The sequence below is a fragment of the Eucalyptus grandis genome, chromosome 11 (genome assembly GCF_016545825.1).
Source record: "Eucalyptus grandis isolate ANBG69807.140 chromosome 11, ASM1654582v1, whole genome shotgun sequence".
Classification (NCBI taxonomy): domain Eukaryota; kingdom Viridiplantae; phylum Streptophyta; class Magnoliopsida; order Myrtales; family Myrtaceae; genus Eucalyptus; species Eucalyptus grandis.
Window position 1 is genome coordinate 16,695,283 of NC_052622.1, and position 16,831 is coordinate 16,712,113.

Here is a 16,831-nt window from a genome sequence, read left to right on the forward strand (position 1 = left end):
CTGATCACGGATGTAATTATGGATAGCACAACATGCAATTACAATATGTGTTTATTTTCAAATTGCAAATGAGGACATGTGCCTCAATATGAAAAAACGATTATTGAATGCCGCAAATGATTTTTCAATAACATTCTTTAGAGAAGAATGCTTATAGTTGAATAATTCTTGTTGGCCGTATCGCTTTACACCTATAATCATTTAAATGATACCGTTCACCTTAGTTAAAAATCTCGGAGTTACTGCGTAACCAGAATCCACGATATAGTATTTGCCTACATTGGTCATAATTTGTAACTATAAATATAATCATAAAAAAATTACTCCTTAAAGGATGCCCAAATGGAGAAAAGAAAAAAAAATCTATTTTTACCTTATCAAAAAAAAAAAAAAAAAATATATTTCTATTTCAAAACCGAGAAAAAAATTTGGTTTACGATTTTTTCAATTTCTCTATTTTGGAATAGAAATCTGTTTCAAAATAGAGAAATCGGTGCGTGCAAACAGATTTATGTTCCAAATTTGTTCTAGGAACAGAAAAATAGAGAAATCGAGAAACATAAATTTTATCATGCGCGCCCTTACAAGCTGGTGAACCTAAAAGAAATTTCCACAACAGATATAGCGGGCGCTAATTTGTCGGATGTTCAGATGTTCTCAAAGAGAGTTGTTCTCAAAGACATGTTAATCTATGGGGCAGTCATGACAATGAATACTCTTTTCTTATTTGAGTTGAAGATGGAGATCGCAAAACAGCAAGGAAAGCTGACAAGTATGGAGCTAAACCTAATGTGTGCATAGTGCATATATGGATGGAGAGATCAGCAAAAGTTTGGGAAGTTGAACTTCAGTCGGATTACCAACAGCAGCAGCCAATGATGCCAAACCAACTCAGAGTTTATACAACAGATGCTTGAGTTACATAGGTGATTAGTAAAATTAGACAACCAAACCGAAAATTTGGCCCAGTTATCAGATAAACCTCAGTCTTGAATCAGCGTTATCCTGCTAGTTGAACATATGTCAAAAAGAAAGAGTGATAATGCCTGCCGGATTAGGTGAGTGTCCCCGTCACTTCTTAAAACATACACATGCTTTCTAAAAGTTACTGCTGCCTGCTTGAACTCGAGACTCATAGAAAAGTCTCACGGTCGAGTAGATGTGCGAAGGTTCGGCCATTGCCCCATTTCCGTAGTCACCACAAGCCAGCCTCTTTGATACAGGAGGAATCAGAGAAATTCCAAGCTCATCAACTGTCATAAGGTGCCGCTCTGTGAAGGGGTTGTTCCACATGAAAGTGTTCATAGCTGGTGCGACAAAGATGGGCTTGGTGTAGTCCCATGCTCGAACGATGCATGTTAGGAGATTGTCACACAAGCCTCCTGCAATCTACAATGAGACGGCACAAAGAACTAACAAATCAAACTCTTTCTCCATAACCAAAGGAAAGACAATTAAATGAACAAAGAGAAACTAAATGACTTCTATGCAAGTCTGTGATGAGCACACATCAAAATCTTTTTATAGGAAAGAGATTTCTGCTGTCTCCAGATGACATAAAGGTACAATGAAGTATATAACTTCAGACAATAACCAAGAAATGACTCAATGCGAAGGACTCAATGACCCATGTATCCAGTACAAACAACAAGAAGAATATCCTGATTGCTCGTATGCTTTACCTTGCCCAGCGTATTCGCTGATAGTGGAGCAATGATCATGATATCAGCCCATCGGCGCAGCTCAATGTGAAGGACGCTGTCCCCTATTTTACTCCAACTTGACCATTCATCCTCATCAGTGTAAAGGACTACATCCCTGGGCAGTGATGCTCTATCAATGAAATGTAAAGAAGCCTTAGTGGCAACTGCTTTCACTTCGGCCCACTCAGAGAAACAATGACACAGGTTCGCAAACTTGATTGCAGCCACGCTTCCACTAGCGGCCAGCAATATCCGCGGCTTCCTTGGAGCACCATTGGTTGGTAATGGCCCTCTTTCAGTACCTGCAGTTTCTGCCGATGCCATTTATACCTACCGATTGAAAAGGAAAAGCAGGAACATCATCAGAAACAATCTGTAAAAGGTTGCCCCCCAAATCAGTAAAAATAATCAACATGTTTAAGCAAGCAAAGTCCAACTGTGACACATAAGGAAAACAGTGCCTTTTCTTAGCACAATACAAGAAAACTAACTCTCAGAAAAGGCTTGCAGAGAACTATTGACACCTCAAAGCAGCACCGGGTCTCTGAGTTCCTCATTCCACAAGCAGTCAAGCAGATGCAAACCCATCTCACTCAACCGGCAAAGGTCTCATCCAGTAAAAGTAAGAGCAGCACCTATCAACCCTTTCACATTCTCAAACAAACAATCCTGAAACTTCACTGCCAGCAAACACCACTCCCGCTCCCCGCTTTACGGTGCAGCAAAGCGAACATGGCGTGTAAATTGACGCCACCCATCACGGCGGGCCACGTTTACCATCTTTTTCTCATTCAAATCCCACACACACGCTAGCTAACTAACAGTAATCCTTCCCCAATCGCAACGCCCGCGCGAAGCAAAACTTCCGCAATCCCTCTTCAACAGCCCGCTTAAACTCAGCTCCCCCGAAAATGATCAAGTCAATTCCTTTCCCGCTCCCCAGTCAACTCCCAAGAACCGTATTTGGACGTTGCAGAAAGAATCAGAAAGGGTACTTCCAAAAAGTCGTCGAACACGCGCCAGACGAAGCACACGCGCGAGACCGGGAATCGGCCACAGCGAAGAAAGCATCAGCCGCACCGCCGCCCGACCGCCTGGAACTCGGGGACCGAGAGGTGGGCTCGAGCTCAAGGGCGCGCTAGGGCTTTTGAGAGTGGGAGATGCGTGGAATTTGAGATGTATAGCTACCCGATCACCGCTGAAAAAGGGCAAAGGCTGCTTACCCAAGACAGAGAGCCGCCGCCGACGGCGAGGAGAAGACAACGCGCGGTCGGCTCGCGATGGCCGACGGCCGGCGAGGGGGCTCGTGCGAACCGCCGAGAGGTTGAAGAACCGGTCTGCTTGGCGATCGGTCGCTCGAGGTCCGGTCTCGCGGTTCGGTGGCCGGAGAATTTGAATGGTAGAGAGAGAGAGAGAGATGCATTAAATAAATTTATTCGAGCACCTTATACTTCGACAAAGAAATAATAATAATAAAATGTTTTCCTTTTTTGGTCGGTAAATTATAATAAAATGTTAAGAAATGAAAGTCTATGTCTTACTTGAGTTTATTTGGAGAGACAAATTAAGAGCCGTCTTCTCATCCAATAATATTATAGATTAAAGTCGCGAGATTAGAAAAAAAAAAAAAACTCATAGCGGAAAAAGTAAAAGTCACTTCAAGTAAACCTCCAAAATTCAAAAGCTATAAAAATTAGATAGTTTAGAATATTGGAAGAGTTCTGCGGACAACCTTAGATACTCCTTAAGCTCAATAACTAGTTACCTTTATTATTTTTCTAGGCAACGCATCCAATCAAATAATTGCTCTTTTTTGCTTTTATTCAAGTAAAAATATTCTCCACGAACTAGTTTTCTGAAATTTCAATTGTTTCGTTGACTAAAAATGATTATGGTCAAAGAAATATGCATACCCAAAGTTCAAAAAAAATAAATTTCTAACTTGAAAATGGACATTTTCTCGAAAAATTATTTTCTTTAATCATGAAATTTTTCTTGAAACATACGCCGCCTTGAGTTGCTTCACAAGATGCGCAATGCGGCCGTTGCGACTACGATTATCAATAATATGGAATTATTCACAGTGCTCCAAGGAATGCCATAGTGCAGGGTCCATCAGACCTCATGGTTTTGGCGCAATACAAGGCTTTATACATGGCTCAAATCATTAAGAATCCTTAATGCATTGGAGCAAAGATTGGAAAAAGCTACCAAGTCAATCTTCAATCGCCTACTCTTCTGGCCTCCTTTTGCTCATCCAAACCTGCATCGAATTGCAGCTGTCGTTCCTCGAATTCTGTCGAATGCTCCGTCGCAATCACTATAGTACTTGACAGAAAAGGCTCCTGTGGGCTCTTTCGAGCTGATCGACGGGTAACGAGCATCACCAAAGAGCCCTTTTATGGACTTCGACTGTAAGGTCCTCCACGGAGTAATGGTTGTACGCTAAATGCCGGGATAGTGCGTATGCTCAGGGATCATAAAAAGTCCATTGGAAGGTCCAAGTCGTCCTGATTTTCCCTCGATTTAGGGCGGGATCTCCTGCGCCGGAATTCTCTTCTTGTGCGGCGATCATTAGCTAATCCGTCTTCTTCAAGATCATAATATTCTTCCACTTCGTTGAAGGATTTCCCAACCTTCTGGGCACCCCACCAACCCTGGCACATGAGATGAAAGTTGCTGAGTAGGGGGAATGTGCATAAGATTGAAACAAAGGGGAAATGGACCAAAAAGCAAGTTAAAAGGTGTGATTATATATCGACTAGGAAATACTGATGGTTGATGTCAGAGATGCTCTAGAGACCATCACTGGGCATGTAGCAATGAAACAGCTGTTGATACGCTAAATGCTCTAGAGGAGATGAAGATTGGTTTTTGTCACTCTGACGTACCTTTGTTAGCCTCTGTAAGCGTGCCGCTGCAGCTTCATGCACTAACACTTTATCCGATGCAACTTCTAGCACATCCTCAACAAACAAAGCATAAGTACTCACCTGAAACAACAGCAAGCATATACAAACATGAATTTTGAAGTTGACACATATTCCGTAAAAATACCCATCAAGACCCCACACGCACGCATGCACGCACAGGGGCCTGGGCACACGTAGAACACTCAGTTTGCAAGATCAAAAGGAATGCTTCACATACCAAACTTGATGGAATGATTGAGATACCGAATGAATCAAGCTCGAGGGACTCGAGAGCCCCTGAATTAACATTAAATGTGTAACCTCTGACCTAGCAAATAACAAAAGGAAGTTACTTAAGAAAGATAACACTTGTGATGACATGCTGTAGCTCCTGCAAACATAGCTATAAAAAAGATATAACTAGTGTAAATTATCATTATACCTTGCCAATACTTCTTCTGCCAGGAGTTACAACTTCATACCCTACCTAACAGAAATAGAAAGCTCTTAATAGCAAACTTATGCATAAGCTCCTGAAACAAGCAAGCAACTGATGCAGAAAAATAACAGTTTTCAGGTACAGAATTCATGTTCCCTTAGTATTGCACGCTTGTCAATAGCCAACCAAAACTCCACCATCCATTTTATATGTGCATATGATGAGTTGATCGACTATGTTTTGTGCACCTTTCTCCGGAACATGTCAATTTTACAAGGAGAATTTAACCGAACACGTCGTCAAACCTCATTCAGACCTTCCTTAGACAAGTGCCATAACAAGTCAAGCACTACTTATGCAGATAAATAATTTGAAAATCAAGAGAAAAAGAAACTCTAGCGTACAGAAACATACCAATGTCTCCAGCCCCACCATTTTCAACTCATTCTCCATTACCCTCTCATTCTCAACAAGCACAACATCACCTACCTGCCACAAAACTTTGGGCAATATTAACCATCAAAAAAACTACTCAAGCAAGAAATTGAGGGCCATAATATATCAAACGCCTCAGACTCACTGACAAATATATCAAATATGTCCATAGTCAAATTTACTCCATATAACTACCAAGCAACGACTCTGGATAACTGCTAAGCAAATTGGTGGAACCTTAAATTTTTTAATGATATATGTCACAACAACGAACGTCTCACTATTCCACAGAGTAAATGCATGCATCCACCTTAATGATTTGCAGACAAAAGGGAAATGCAAGGTTACTCAGTAAAGAAAAAGTGCAAAACAAAAAAGCACCTGGCAGACATCTTCAAGAAGAAATCTCTCTGAATCACCAGAAAGCAAATTCGGCCTCACTTCCACAATCACGACGTTCCACTAGTCCAAAGAAAAATCTCATATTAAAGATGACAATCTCCAATTCCCATAAGCGATGCAATGTGTCCTTATAGCATATGAGAATAATCAAGACTGCAAATGAACCTGATTCTTCCCTTAATCACTGGTTTTCCAATGGATACTCCATTATTAAGTGATTGCAAGGCAAACTTGACTTGAAGGCTGATTAAGTAGTACAATCAAGTGCGAAAGCAAATGCGTTCACTTAGGTACATCTCTATCTTCCTCCAACTATCGAATAAATTTAGATAACTACAAATAAGATACCAAATGCAAAAAATAAATAAATGCACAGACCAACATGACATTTACTATTATCTGTCTTATTAGCTTTTTGTTGAAGTGGTTCGCTCTGATGGACTCGAATTGAATACCAGTAAACTCCAGTAGTTGGTAAATAAAGACAACACTTTTAAGCCTTCTTTACAATTCATAGTCACCTGCTAAGGCACAACCCACCTAGATCTTTCAATGAATAATCTCCAGCAGGCACGAGAGATTTTGCTTCCCACAACAGATAACAGAAAAACTACAAGAACCAAGATGAATACTAGTAAACTCCAGGAGTTGGTATATAAAGATAACACTTTTAAGCCTTCCTTAACATTCATAGTCACCTGCTAAAGCACAACCCTCCTAGATTTTTCAATGGATAATCTTCTGCAGGCAGAGAGATTTTGCTTCCCACAACAGAGCAGAAAACTACAAGAACCAAGATGAATACTAGTAAACTCCGGGAGTTGGTATATAAAGACAACACTTTTAAGCTTTCATTAACGTTCAAAGTCACCTGCTACAACACAACCCACCTAAATTTTTCAATGGACAATCTTCTGCAGGCACGCGAGGTTTTGCTACACGAACCAAGATGAAGAATTCCGTCACTTACCGAGGCGGTATCCACCCAGAGCTGAGAGACGAACCCCAAGCCAAGAGCAGATTCGACGCTGATCACTTGCTTCGCCACCATGCTCGATCGCCTCATCACCTGTCGCCCACTCCTCACCCTCAATTTACTCTCTGATTCCTCTTCCCTCAACGCGACGCCGGCATCGCCGCCGTCGCCGCTTAGGAGCACCTCCTCCTCTTCCACCCCGGACCGCGCCGGCATGTCGGCGCCCAAGTTTCCGCCTTCCGCCGCATCACTCCCGCCGCTCCCACTTCCCTCCCTCGATCCCGCGCCGCCGCCTCGGTCCGTCTCCAGCTCGAACCGCTCCTCCCCGTCGTCCTTGAGCCCTAGCCGGCCGTAAAACTCGCGGTCCCGGGAACCGAAGTCCGCGCCCTCCCGGGGGCGCCGCCGGCCGACTTGGCCGCCGGATGCCCGGCGTGCGGCGGGTTTCTGAAGGTAAGAGGACGGCGGGTCGCGAACCGCCGGGCCCTCGGCGTCGGGAAGGAGGCGGTCGAGGCTAGCTTGCGGTTCCCGGGGAGGAGCGACGGCGGAGGAGGAGGAGGCGACGGGACGCAGTCGCACATGGTGGAACGCCGAGCGCTCGAACCTCAACGACTGTGGCGGGACATCATCGTCATTGGTCGTCCTGTGCCGCTGCAATGGGAGAGAGAGAGAGAGAGAAGCCGAGAAGATAATATCCACGTGTCACTGCGTCGGCGCTTCACGGAGAAAAGAATCGAAGTAATATTTTCTAGGTGATGAACGATTCCTTCATTTTGAAGAATGACCGACGAGTAATTTTCTCATTAGTTTCCGGGAAAATTTTTCTGATGAGAAGGATAAATTAAAGAGAACGACAAGAAAAGTCATTTCCGTGAAGAGATATTATTATATTGTACGAGCGTAATTAATGTTTATGATAATATTACGCTTGCTATTGTACATGATAAGATGGCCTGACAGTAAAAAGACATCCTTTGCAAACATTGATTGTGTGGTATAAAGAAGCTGCACCGGAGATGCATTTCTCTTTTATATTATTAGTTCACCGAATTCGACCTGGAACCGGTTTGTCCGGATCCGTTTTCCAGCACGCCGTGGTGACAAGATTCACTACAATTCGTGGCGACACTGAAAAAACTACCGAGTAGCTCGACTGCCGCATGCCGGAGGAAAAACATCCGACCCACACGACCTTATCGTACAGAGGACTTGAGTTTTGCCCATGTCATCAGGATGATTCCTGCAACACTGCCTTACCTGAACATTGAACTCGATTTCTTAAGATTCGCGATCACAAGACCGGAGAGCCGAGCCGATATCAGAGACATGCAGAGAGCCAACGGGTACAGGCAGCGAGTAGAAGAAGACTGGACCAGTATTCCTTTTATGCACCATGAATTATATCTTAGGACCTGCTCGTAAATGAGAAAGCTCCTGGCTTTACAAAATCTGTACATGATAAGCAGGAAAGAGAATTTAATGTAGAAGTGAACGCAAAACAATGGCCAATGAATGAGCGGCGATGTTCGCACTTACATCATTTGCCAACTTCCTATTTTCTCGAGCTCAGTTTCGAAAGAACCGCAGCCGCTTGGTCGCCTCCTAATAAAAAATAAGGATGCCTGAGGGCGGCTGCGGCCGATAATCTTCCCCTTCTCAGGAAACCTCTCTCTGAGATGAGCTTCGTGGCCAGGTCCCAACCTCTTCCCGAGTCGAGCTCAAGAATTGTCAAGTCGGGCCTCAATCTCGTGTAGTCTTTCCATTTATTCAAGTCGTATTTAACTGCCTTGATTTCAGAATTGAAATTTTTCAGGCCTGAGGAGGTCCTCAAGGTTGGGATCGCCATTTGCAGGAGAACGATTCCAGCAGAGTACATGTCAAACAGATCAGGACTGTTCAGCTGCAAATACAGCACAAACCGTAATTTAGCATTTCAAACAGAAAATGGTTGATATTTCGGGCTCATCTGAGCTCGCAATCAGAACATATCCAAGCATAAAATACTTAATATCTTCTTGCCCCATCAAAGCTCCAAAGAAGCGAATGGGTACTCCCCATCTAGTTAACCAACAAAGAAAACTAGCTACGACAAAAAATTGACGTGAAAATAAGATTTATGCTCTCAATATTTCCTTTACAGTAGTAATTTCCTTTTAGACTGAAACAATTCTCATTCTAATTCATTAGGATTATTCAATGTCAAATATTTCAAATTAACCGATGGAAACCTTGTCCAGAAAGCTGAAAGCATCGTTGATGAACTAGAAAGACGATAACAAACACCTTTCTCTTTCATTTGATACTCGACAAGTCATAACCTACTCAGCAGAACAGCAGTTACCTGCCACAGGATGGGGGAAAAAAAGGCAGCAACTGGCTCTGGAGGTGGACTTGGAGTTTCCTCCGGAAGTACATAAAGTTCGGGGGGACAATAATCAGGATCAAGCAACCCGCGATTTGGCACAAAGTTCTTGCCAATACGAAGGTCTGTGGCTGCCCCAAAATCAATGAGCTTAATCTGCCCTTTCTTTGTCACAACCAAGTTGGCTGGCTTTACATCCCGATGGACAATGCCAGTATCATGAATCTTCTTCAGCGAAGTTATAATCTGCCGCATCACTTGCTTAATGATCAACGCATTCCGCTTAACGGAGTCTACCCCTCGCAAGACTTTGCCAAACATGATGGACTCTAGATTCAAAGGGAAGCTGCGCTCCTTCATGTAATCGGCAAGGTCTAGATCTCCCTATTGCAAGAAACACAATTACCTGGTCAGCATGAGGACACAAATACAATGGCAAGTATCTGACCTTCGTCAGTAAGTCGCAGTGATAGTAGATTACAATCTCTTTGTGCACTTGAAAGGCGAGCATAATTGAAAGAGAGACAACTCTTCCAGCCAAATCACGAGTGATCCGATGAAGATATAGCAGAGGATCTTGACATAATGTTTAATTAAAGTTAGCGCTTATCCTGAGAAATAATTACCTCAAATTTCCAAACCAGCCATTTCTCGCCCTTGGTGTATCGTGAATTCGTCTTATCAGCAACAAAACTCCCTAAAAACTCAGCACAGGTCTCAGGCGCTGCCCGGGACAGCCTGTAATTGAACCACTCCTCAAAATCCCCACATTCTTCTGCGCCTTGTACTCCAACCTTAACCTGAACATTCTCATGGAGTCGAGGCAACCAACAAAAAGATTATCTCTCTTTCTCGACATTACCAAACATCTTCACATAAAACCAACACAAACCCATTAAAAATTCACCCTCTGCTTCAAATTGCAAAAACATACGCAGGACACCAAGCTTAGTCCTTTTTTGAGCTACAACATCTCTGTCTTTCATTCAACACATCAAGCGAAAACTGGAGGCACAAAAGGCATGATTCGATGATTTATGTTTCTGGGTGTCTGTGGCTTACCTGTTTCAAGATGACCTTCTCCTTGAACCTCTCGTCCAAATTCAAAGCTCTCCTGCCACGCCCTCTCTTTTGCACTCCCTCCTCAACGTTCACATTCTTGGGGACGACAACCCCAAAGTACACAACCCCAAAAGACCCCTCCCCCAATTTGTCCCCAATCAGAAAGTCACTCCTCTTCAACCTCCTCCTCCCGCTCAAGCTGTCCACACCCACCTGCAGCGGAGCCAGAACGTAGGCATCGATGGCGCCGATCAACACCCCGGGCCTCGCCGTCAGGTAAACCCAAGTAAGCCCACCGAATATCACGACCCCCCATCTCTGCATCTCCGGCAGTTCCTTGGCCGCGCCCAGAATTCGCTCGTACCCAGATTGGAAGAGAGGGACCTGGGACAGCGACTGGTCGACCAGCTGGGCAATGTCGCTCGTAAAGGCGTCGCATTTGAGGGTGTTCGTGGCCTTGGCTCTGTTCGAGAAGAAGCACAGATGGGAAGCTGAAGTGGGTCTCGGAGAGGAAGGAGAGAGCGAGAGATGAGCGCATTTCGGGTTTTGCTGGGTTGAAGCTGGCGGTGCTGGGAAGAGCAAGGAAGCCATGGGGATTGTTGCTTCGACGTAAGCAGAGGAAAAGGAGGGAGCTTTCTTCGTTTGTTCGATCGTTTGTTTCGGGAAAACTGAGAAGAGTCAGCAGAGGTTGCATTTTTGCCGCGTCAGCAATGTTCGGTTTATCCAGTGAGAATAAGGAATGCTTGGTTACCAAGAACCGGGCTCAGCGAAATCTGTTGACAGAATTCATCACCCTGTAGAAGAGACTTCAAATTACTTCAATATATACCGCTTGATTTGAACTATAACTACTCGGCACTACTTATATAACCGATACTGCTCGGTTTGAACTATAATTACTTGGCACTACTTATATAACTCAAAGACTCGAGGCTAAAACGACCCTATGGTAAATTTCAAAATAATTACTTGATTTCTGATGCTTCATTTTGGAAAGGAGAGGAATGGAAGGAAAAGAAAGTCCGGGTGAAAATTCAAGAAATGTTGAAATATTTCTCGTCAATTGCGACAGAGGAAAGATGATTCTCTTCTCTATTTTCCATTTCTTCCCTTTCCATAGTTGTTTCCCAAACAGAGCATTAATGAAAACTAAGCGAGGCAATAACAGGTTGAGAAACTATGGAGAAAACAATCATGGACGGTATTTGGGAAAGAAGAAATGGGAGAAGAACAGAGGCAACCAGAGGACTGGACATCTTTTACACCAGAACCAACGTTTTGAACACAATGCAAACATTCTTTCCAGAATATCACGCGGTCATACTCATATATACAAATACACGTCCCAAGCCAAAAGATTTAGGAACAGAGAATTTCATGAGTAGGAATCAGAATAATCACAACAAAAGAAAGCAAAAGAAAAGGGTCCCCTTGCACCTGCTGAAGAAAGGATCCCAAATACACACATACACAGAGGATCCAAATAGACGCGCGCGCACTGACAACCGATTACAAATTCGTGTCTAACGTGGGTTGGCGGAATCAAGGATTGCAGTGATCTTCTTCTGAAGCTCAGGCTTGTTGGCACCCACTAGCTTGTCGATTTGCTGGCCATCTCTGAGGAAGAAGAAAGTGGGAGTGGCTTTAATATCCCAAGATGTGCTCATCTCCTGCATAAGTTCAAAATCATCAATGCATTTTACACGGGAAAGTGGAGAAGAACAACAAACATTGTCGATTGTTCTATATGATGATCACGATGCTATGTGACTCCTGTTTTTCTGCATGAATAGATCACGGATCACTTGGTGGAACTGGCAATCAAATCATTGAACTTTTAACTTCGATCACCAAATACACTAGCCTTTCGAGTTTTTACAACATATGTACTCTGACCGGAATCCAACAATTTTTTGGCAAAGTACTGACATGGCAGATATGTGACAATTTTCTAGATGCCATGTAATTGCCATGTGGGCATTGACGATAGCGCTCGACAGAAAATAGATTTCATTCCAGCCATAGCGTATCAATTGCAAAAAAGTGAAAAGTTAGTATATTGGCCGACTGAAATCAAAATCAGTGACCTGTCTGCAAATTCCACTAAATTTCAATAACCCCTAATGGAATGTACTTTGCCTTTCTTATCCTTATTTGTGTTTTACTTTTCATGTATTGTGAACACTTGTGCACTTGCTGCTTTCAGTTTAAGGGCTAAAGTGGAAGAAAACTTTGAAGACGACTGCATGAGCATGTGTTTGTTGTTTAGGCTAAGCGGTTGGAATTAAGGATTAAGGCAAATAAGTAGGTTTCATTGCTTACAGTTAGCTCATCCACATCAACCACCAGAAACATGATAGAAGAATGTTTCTCGGACAGTTCTGAATAGAATGGTGCCATCATCTTACAAGGACCACACCAGGTTGCACTGAAATTTGCAAGAACCTGCACAGAAATCCAATTAAATTAGAAACCAATGCAAATTCAAGAATATTCGGATAAATACAATTTAGTCTCCCATGGTATTCTTATGCGAGAAGCACAGCTCTGAGACTGTTCATAAAATTGGGGCCTAACTGATGCAGTAAAGAACATCTTATTTGAGCATATTCAACCAAAAGAGAAAATGCCGAAAGACATAATTAGGCATGCTACCTAATACAAATAATTATAAGTTAAATTTGCGACCTAAAAAAATGATCTGCTGATGTGATGCTTGACAATTGCTCAAACAAAATCTTTTCCCAACATACCTCATAAAAATCAAACTAATTAGCATTGTGTTAATTTTGCTCATGAAACACTTCTAAAAGCAGCTGCAGAGTACTTACAATCTTGCCATCTTTATTTGCTTCTGACAGCTTCTGATCCCAGCTTTCTTTGGTAGTAACGATGTGTACATTCCCACCAGCAAATTCAACATGCTCATCAGAATCATCTCCATGCATTTGGTTCTACAAGAATTGCACATGTGATAAGGGCTTTAGAAATAAGCAAGACACAAGTCTAGATTAGGTTATGACATCATGAATGCACCTTTAGGTGTGTGGCTACGGAAAAACCAGTATTACCCAGGGCTGTTGATGATCAGTAAATATCCTGTTGTCAACCGTTCAGCATAACCCACAGACCACCATTCCCTTTTTATGTGGTGGTTCAAAGAGCTAAAGTCCACATTGCATTACTAGTATCTCGATTGTAGTGAGATTTTATGAATTACCTATTCAGCCATTGGCTTAGGGCAAAAATTTTCCCATGAAATTGAAAGGCCATAGTGATCATTCCAAAAAGTGTTTCAATTCACAAAGTAAATTTTCCAATGGTCATGTGTCATGACATCTGGTATCCGCTGAAATTGTCCATAGTACATTCTCTTCACCTCAGGCCTTTGACATATGCTCAGTTTGAAAGCGACAGTTATCAGCTGTCTTTTGCAGGCAATTCAAGTCCTTCAGAAGGATTATGTATCCATTATTTCCATTGGAAGAATCACATCCATGCATTCAAAAGCAAGGAGATGGATAAAATAGTTGAAATCGATGGATTGAATGGCGCATTAAAACCACAACTAATGTTGCCGTGGGGAAGTTTTTCGATGTTAGTTTCATCAGGTCAGTAAATTCCCACAAATTTTACACAGGCTAGGAGTTCGACTTCTCACAACCCTGCCTTCCCCCATCTCACCCAGTGTGCTAATACGAGGTTCATCAAGGGAAAAAAAACATGTAAACACGATGCGAGCACACATGTAGCGAAACCGGGACATGTATTTTCAATATGCACTATTTTGGACAAAATTTGCTACACGCGGCTGATCAGCAGATGCTTAACAGGCAGCCTTCCAAAGGTGCACCAAGAAAGCACCTAACGAACATGGACTTTTAAACTGAGTGCATACCCCGCAGATTAAGTAGGCAAATGCATATAACCTCGATTTGTTTTACTTTTTAGTTAGCAATGATAGATAAATTTGACTGCTATTCAATATGATTACATGCATGATATTAGATAACTACAAAGAAAAGGTTTCTTCTCACTTAAATGCTATTATATCACATGAAAAATGTGATGACAGGTTTAATAACTTTCCCAGATTGAAGAGCCAAACTTGTGACTGAATTAGATTCCATTCCATCAATCGTTTAGCTAATCCCATGAAAAACTTACCTTTGGGTAACACTGTCCCATGATGATGTATCAGGAATGGAGTTGCAATACTTAAGACACAAAAGGACCCTGACAAACAAAGCAGCAGAAAACCTATCAGTACACGTAAAAAAGAAAAATAATTATCGAATCCAAGGCTACATATTAAACCAATAAGATACAAAGGAAATGAATTAGACACCTCAATAAATTGGTAGACAAACTAGAGCATTCTAGACCATTTAAGCGCATGCCAAGGAGTAGGATTAAGCTGAGAGGAAGTGAGAGGAAACAAATTCCTTGTGGCACCCAAAAAGTATAGCATTTGCCAGAGTAAAGATTCTTAAGCATCCATTAAGCTACTTGGGTGGTTCTCGTCGAACAAACATGGAAACCAAGTTTAACAAAAGCAATTCGAAGAAAAGAGTTAGCGCGATCATTGCCTAGAGAAACCTCCAAGGCTGAAACATTGAAAATTTCATAGTTTCTAATCTGAGCTCACATTTTCAAGGTCCTGGAAACTTCACAGGGCAATTATGCTTGAAATGGAAACTGTATACTCGGCTTTACGAATGACGAAACCATTTTGACACTTGCAAAACCTGCTAATTGGAGGGGCCGCTCAAGTCAAGTCCTGATTCTTCAAAGTTCTATCATGTATCATTCCAAAACCGCCCCCCCCCACTCTTTATTTTAGCAAAAAGTAGATGTTGGGGAGCATAAATGCTGTCGAGCATTAAAAATCTCATCTTTTTTGGATAGTAAGTTGACTCTTGAATACTCTTGAATGCTTTCCACACATCAAAGAATATTCTTTTTCAAAACCTCACAAACTTCTCTCTCTGATTTCACCCAAGAAAGTAAGACACGAACCCCATAAAAAAATCTCTAGAAAAGGAAAGCGCAGATTAACAATGCGATAAACGAGCTCGCTATCTATATCAATCAAGAACGCGAATACAAAAACAATCACCTCCTACTTCGGCTCGTTCGAGAAGTCACAACAATCGATGAAAATTTCACACTCGCGAGACTCCAAATCCCCACGACTCATCCGACACACCACACGAACTCGAAACGAAAACGAAGGAATTCAAGATTCAGCATTAGCGAGCACGCACGACTGACCCACCTGACGACAACCGAAACAACCCTTTCTCGCTCGGCAGAAAAACAAACCCAGAAACCGCGGGGAGGTTCGTTCTCTGACAAGCCGGTCTACCAGCGGAGCAGCAGCGGAGTCGCCGAAGCGTCGGATTTCAAGACGGATACTGCCGCAGCCGCGAACTCGGGCGACGCTCGAGCCTGCGAATCTTGGCCAAGACCAACCCGGACGGACGGACGGACGGACGGACTCGACGAAATGGAGCGTGCTCGGTTCGATTCGCCTCGTGGGGTTGCGATGGAAACTCCGGCAAGGAAGTGGGGATTTTCGCTTTTGCCTTTTGCAGAAGCAAGCAACGCGACCCAGGTTGACGAATTCGGATGCTAACCCACGAAAGGAAAGGGTAGTTGCCGAGTTTGGTTTGTCGAGCTCGATACTTTCCCCATAAGATAATCCAGAAACGGCCCCACCGACGTTCGTTGCCTACGATTGACAAGCCTCTCGAAACCGTCAACCTTGCCGGTTTGAAAACTCGCAAAACATTTTCTTGCCCAAAAAAAGAAGTGAAAATTTGTTTCATTTGATTCATGAGTTAAATATGGCATGAGCCAAAATACGGATACATGGATCTACGATGAATATCATTTACGGTTAAAAGTAGAGAGAATCAAATTAACACCATCGAGATTGTTTGTAGAAAGTCCGATTTATAGGGTTGGTTTTGTTGGGTTTATTGTTTTCGATTTGATTTCAATTCATCAACGATAAAATTCAACCAAATTTAAGAGCTTGATAAATAATTGTTCTTCTCGACTAGATAAAATTGGTAACTTAACCTAGCCAAAGTAGCCACTCTTTTATTCATCCCTCTGCGATTAGAGAACGGAGATTCTATTTCCGAAAGGCCATTCTTGATGAAAACTCTGAAATCTTAGACTTAATATCCATAATAGGGTTTTCCATGCTCCATCACATTCCTAAGTTTAGCTCAGTTATATAATTTATTCTATGTCCTAAATAAGTAATTTGATGCATTTGTGGTTGTACTTCTTCCTTGATGGGTTTTGTAGAAATTTGCATTTTTTATAACACAATATATTTTAAAAAATCTCAAGTTAATTAGCTCTCGCAGGATATAATTAAAGTCTTAAGACTTTTCATTCTTGTGTCAGTGTGCTGTTAACATTCTGAAATCGAACCATGCTGAAAGTTAATCAAGGTTACTGATTTGATCTGGGCTCTGGTTTTAATAGTTCGATTTGCATTTAGTTGCTCTCGTCCAAAAAATCCAT

General features: G+C 42.4%; 4 protein-coding genes across 7 annotated transcripts; all 4 read right to left on the minus strand.

Moving 5' to 3' along the window:
• Nucleotides 1-831: 831 nt before the first annotated feature.
• Nucleotides 832-3,118, minus strand: LOC104425119 (probable phosphopantothenoylcysteine decarboxylase). 2 transcript variants are annotated; one of them, XM_010037708.3, is made up of 3 exons: nucleotides 2,927-3,118; nucleotides 1,683-2,036; nucleotides 832-1,389 (listed from the first exon to the last, which is right to left on the minus strand). In XM_010037708.3, the coding sequence occupies exons 2-3, from the start codon at nucleotides 2,025-2,027 to the stop codon at nucleotides 1,099-1,101; spliced, it is 636 nt and encodes a 211-aa protein (XP_010036010.2). In that variant the 5' UTR covers nucleotides 2,028-2,036; nucleotides 2,927-3,118; the 3' UTR covers nucleotides 832-1,098. The 2 variants fall into 2 exon arrangements, with proteins under 2 accessions (XP_010036010.2, XP_010036009.2); XM_010037707.3 differs by having other exon boundaries at nucleotides 1,683-2,033; nucleotides 2,927-3,117.
• Nucleotides 3,119-3,733: 615 nt separating this feature from the next.
• On the minus strand, nucleotides 3,734-7,363 carry LOC104425121. 2 transcript variants are annotated; one of them, XM_010037710.3, is made up of 7 exons: nucleotides 6,862-7,363; nucleotides 5,871-5,951; nucleotides 5,469-5,543; nucleotides 5,058-5,102; nucleotides 4,854-4,943; nucleotides 4,595-4,696; nucleotides 3,734-4,360 (listed from the first exon to the last, which is right to left on the minus strand). In XM_010037710.3, exons 1-7 carry the CDS (start codon nucleotides 7,081-7,083, stop codon nucleotides 4,181-4,183), a joined length of 795 nt encoding a protein of 264 aa, XP_010036012.2. In that variant the 5' UTR covers nucleotides 7,084-7,363; the 3' UTR covers nucleotides 3,734-4,180. The 2 variants fall into 2 exon arrangements, with proteins under 2 accessions (XP_010036012.2, XP_039160102.1); XM_039304168.1 differs by lacking the exon at nucleotides 5,469-5,543 and having other exon boundaries at nucleotides 6,862-7,359.
• An 809-nt stretch (nucleotides 7,364-8,172) lies between these two features.
• Nucleotides 8,173-11,095, minus strand: LOC104425120 (serine/threonine-protein kinase STN8, chloroplastic). The gene is made up of 5 exons (XM_018865643.2): nucleotides 10,289-11,095; nucleotides 9,853-10,026; nucleotides 9,206-9,610; nucleotides 8,401-8,764; nucleotides 8,173-8,313 (listed from the first exon to the last, which is right to left on the minus strand). Exons 1-4 carry the CDS (start codon nucleotides 10,877-10,879, stop codon nucleotides 8,417-8,419), a joined length of 1,518 nt encoding a protein of 505 aa, XP_018721188.2. The 5' UTR covers nucleotides 10,880-11,095; the 3' UTR covers nucleotides 8,173-8,313; nucleotides 8,401-8,416.
• A 450-nt stretch (nucleotides 11,096-11,545) lies between these two features.
• Nucleotides 11,546-15,968, minus strand: LOC104425123 (thioredoxin H-type). 2 transcript variants are annotated; one of them, XM_010037713.3, is made up of 5 exons: nucleotides 15,567-15,968; nucleotides 14,456-14,524; nucleotides 13,120-13,242; nucleotides 12,611-12,733; nucleotides 11,546-11,958 (listed from the first exon to the last, which is right to left on the minus strand). In XM_010037713.3, exons 2-5 carry the CDS (start codon nucleotides 14,474-14,476, stop codon nucleotides 11,812-11,814), a joined length of 414 nt encoding a protein of 137 aa, XP_010036015.2. In that variant the 5' UTR covers nucleotides 14,477-14,524; nucleotides 15,567-15,968; the 3' UTR covers nucleotides 11,546-11,811. The 2 variants fall into 2 exon arrangements, with proteins under 2 accessions (XP_010036015.2, XP_010036016.2); XM_010037714.3 differs by lacking the exon at nucleotides 15,567-15,968 and adding an exon at nucleotides 13,325-13,737.
• Between the last annotated feature and the right edge of the window lie 863 nt (nucleotides 15,969-16,831).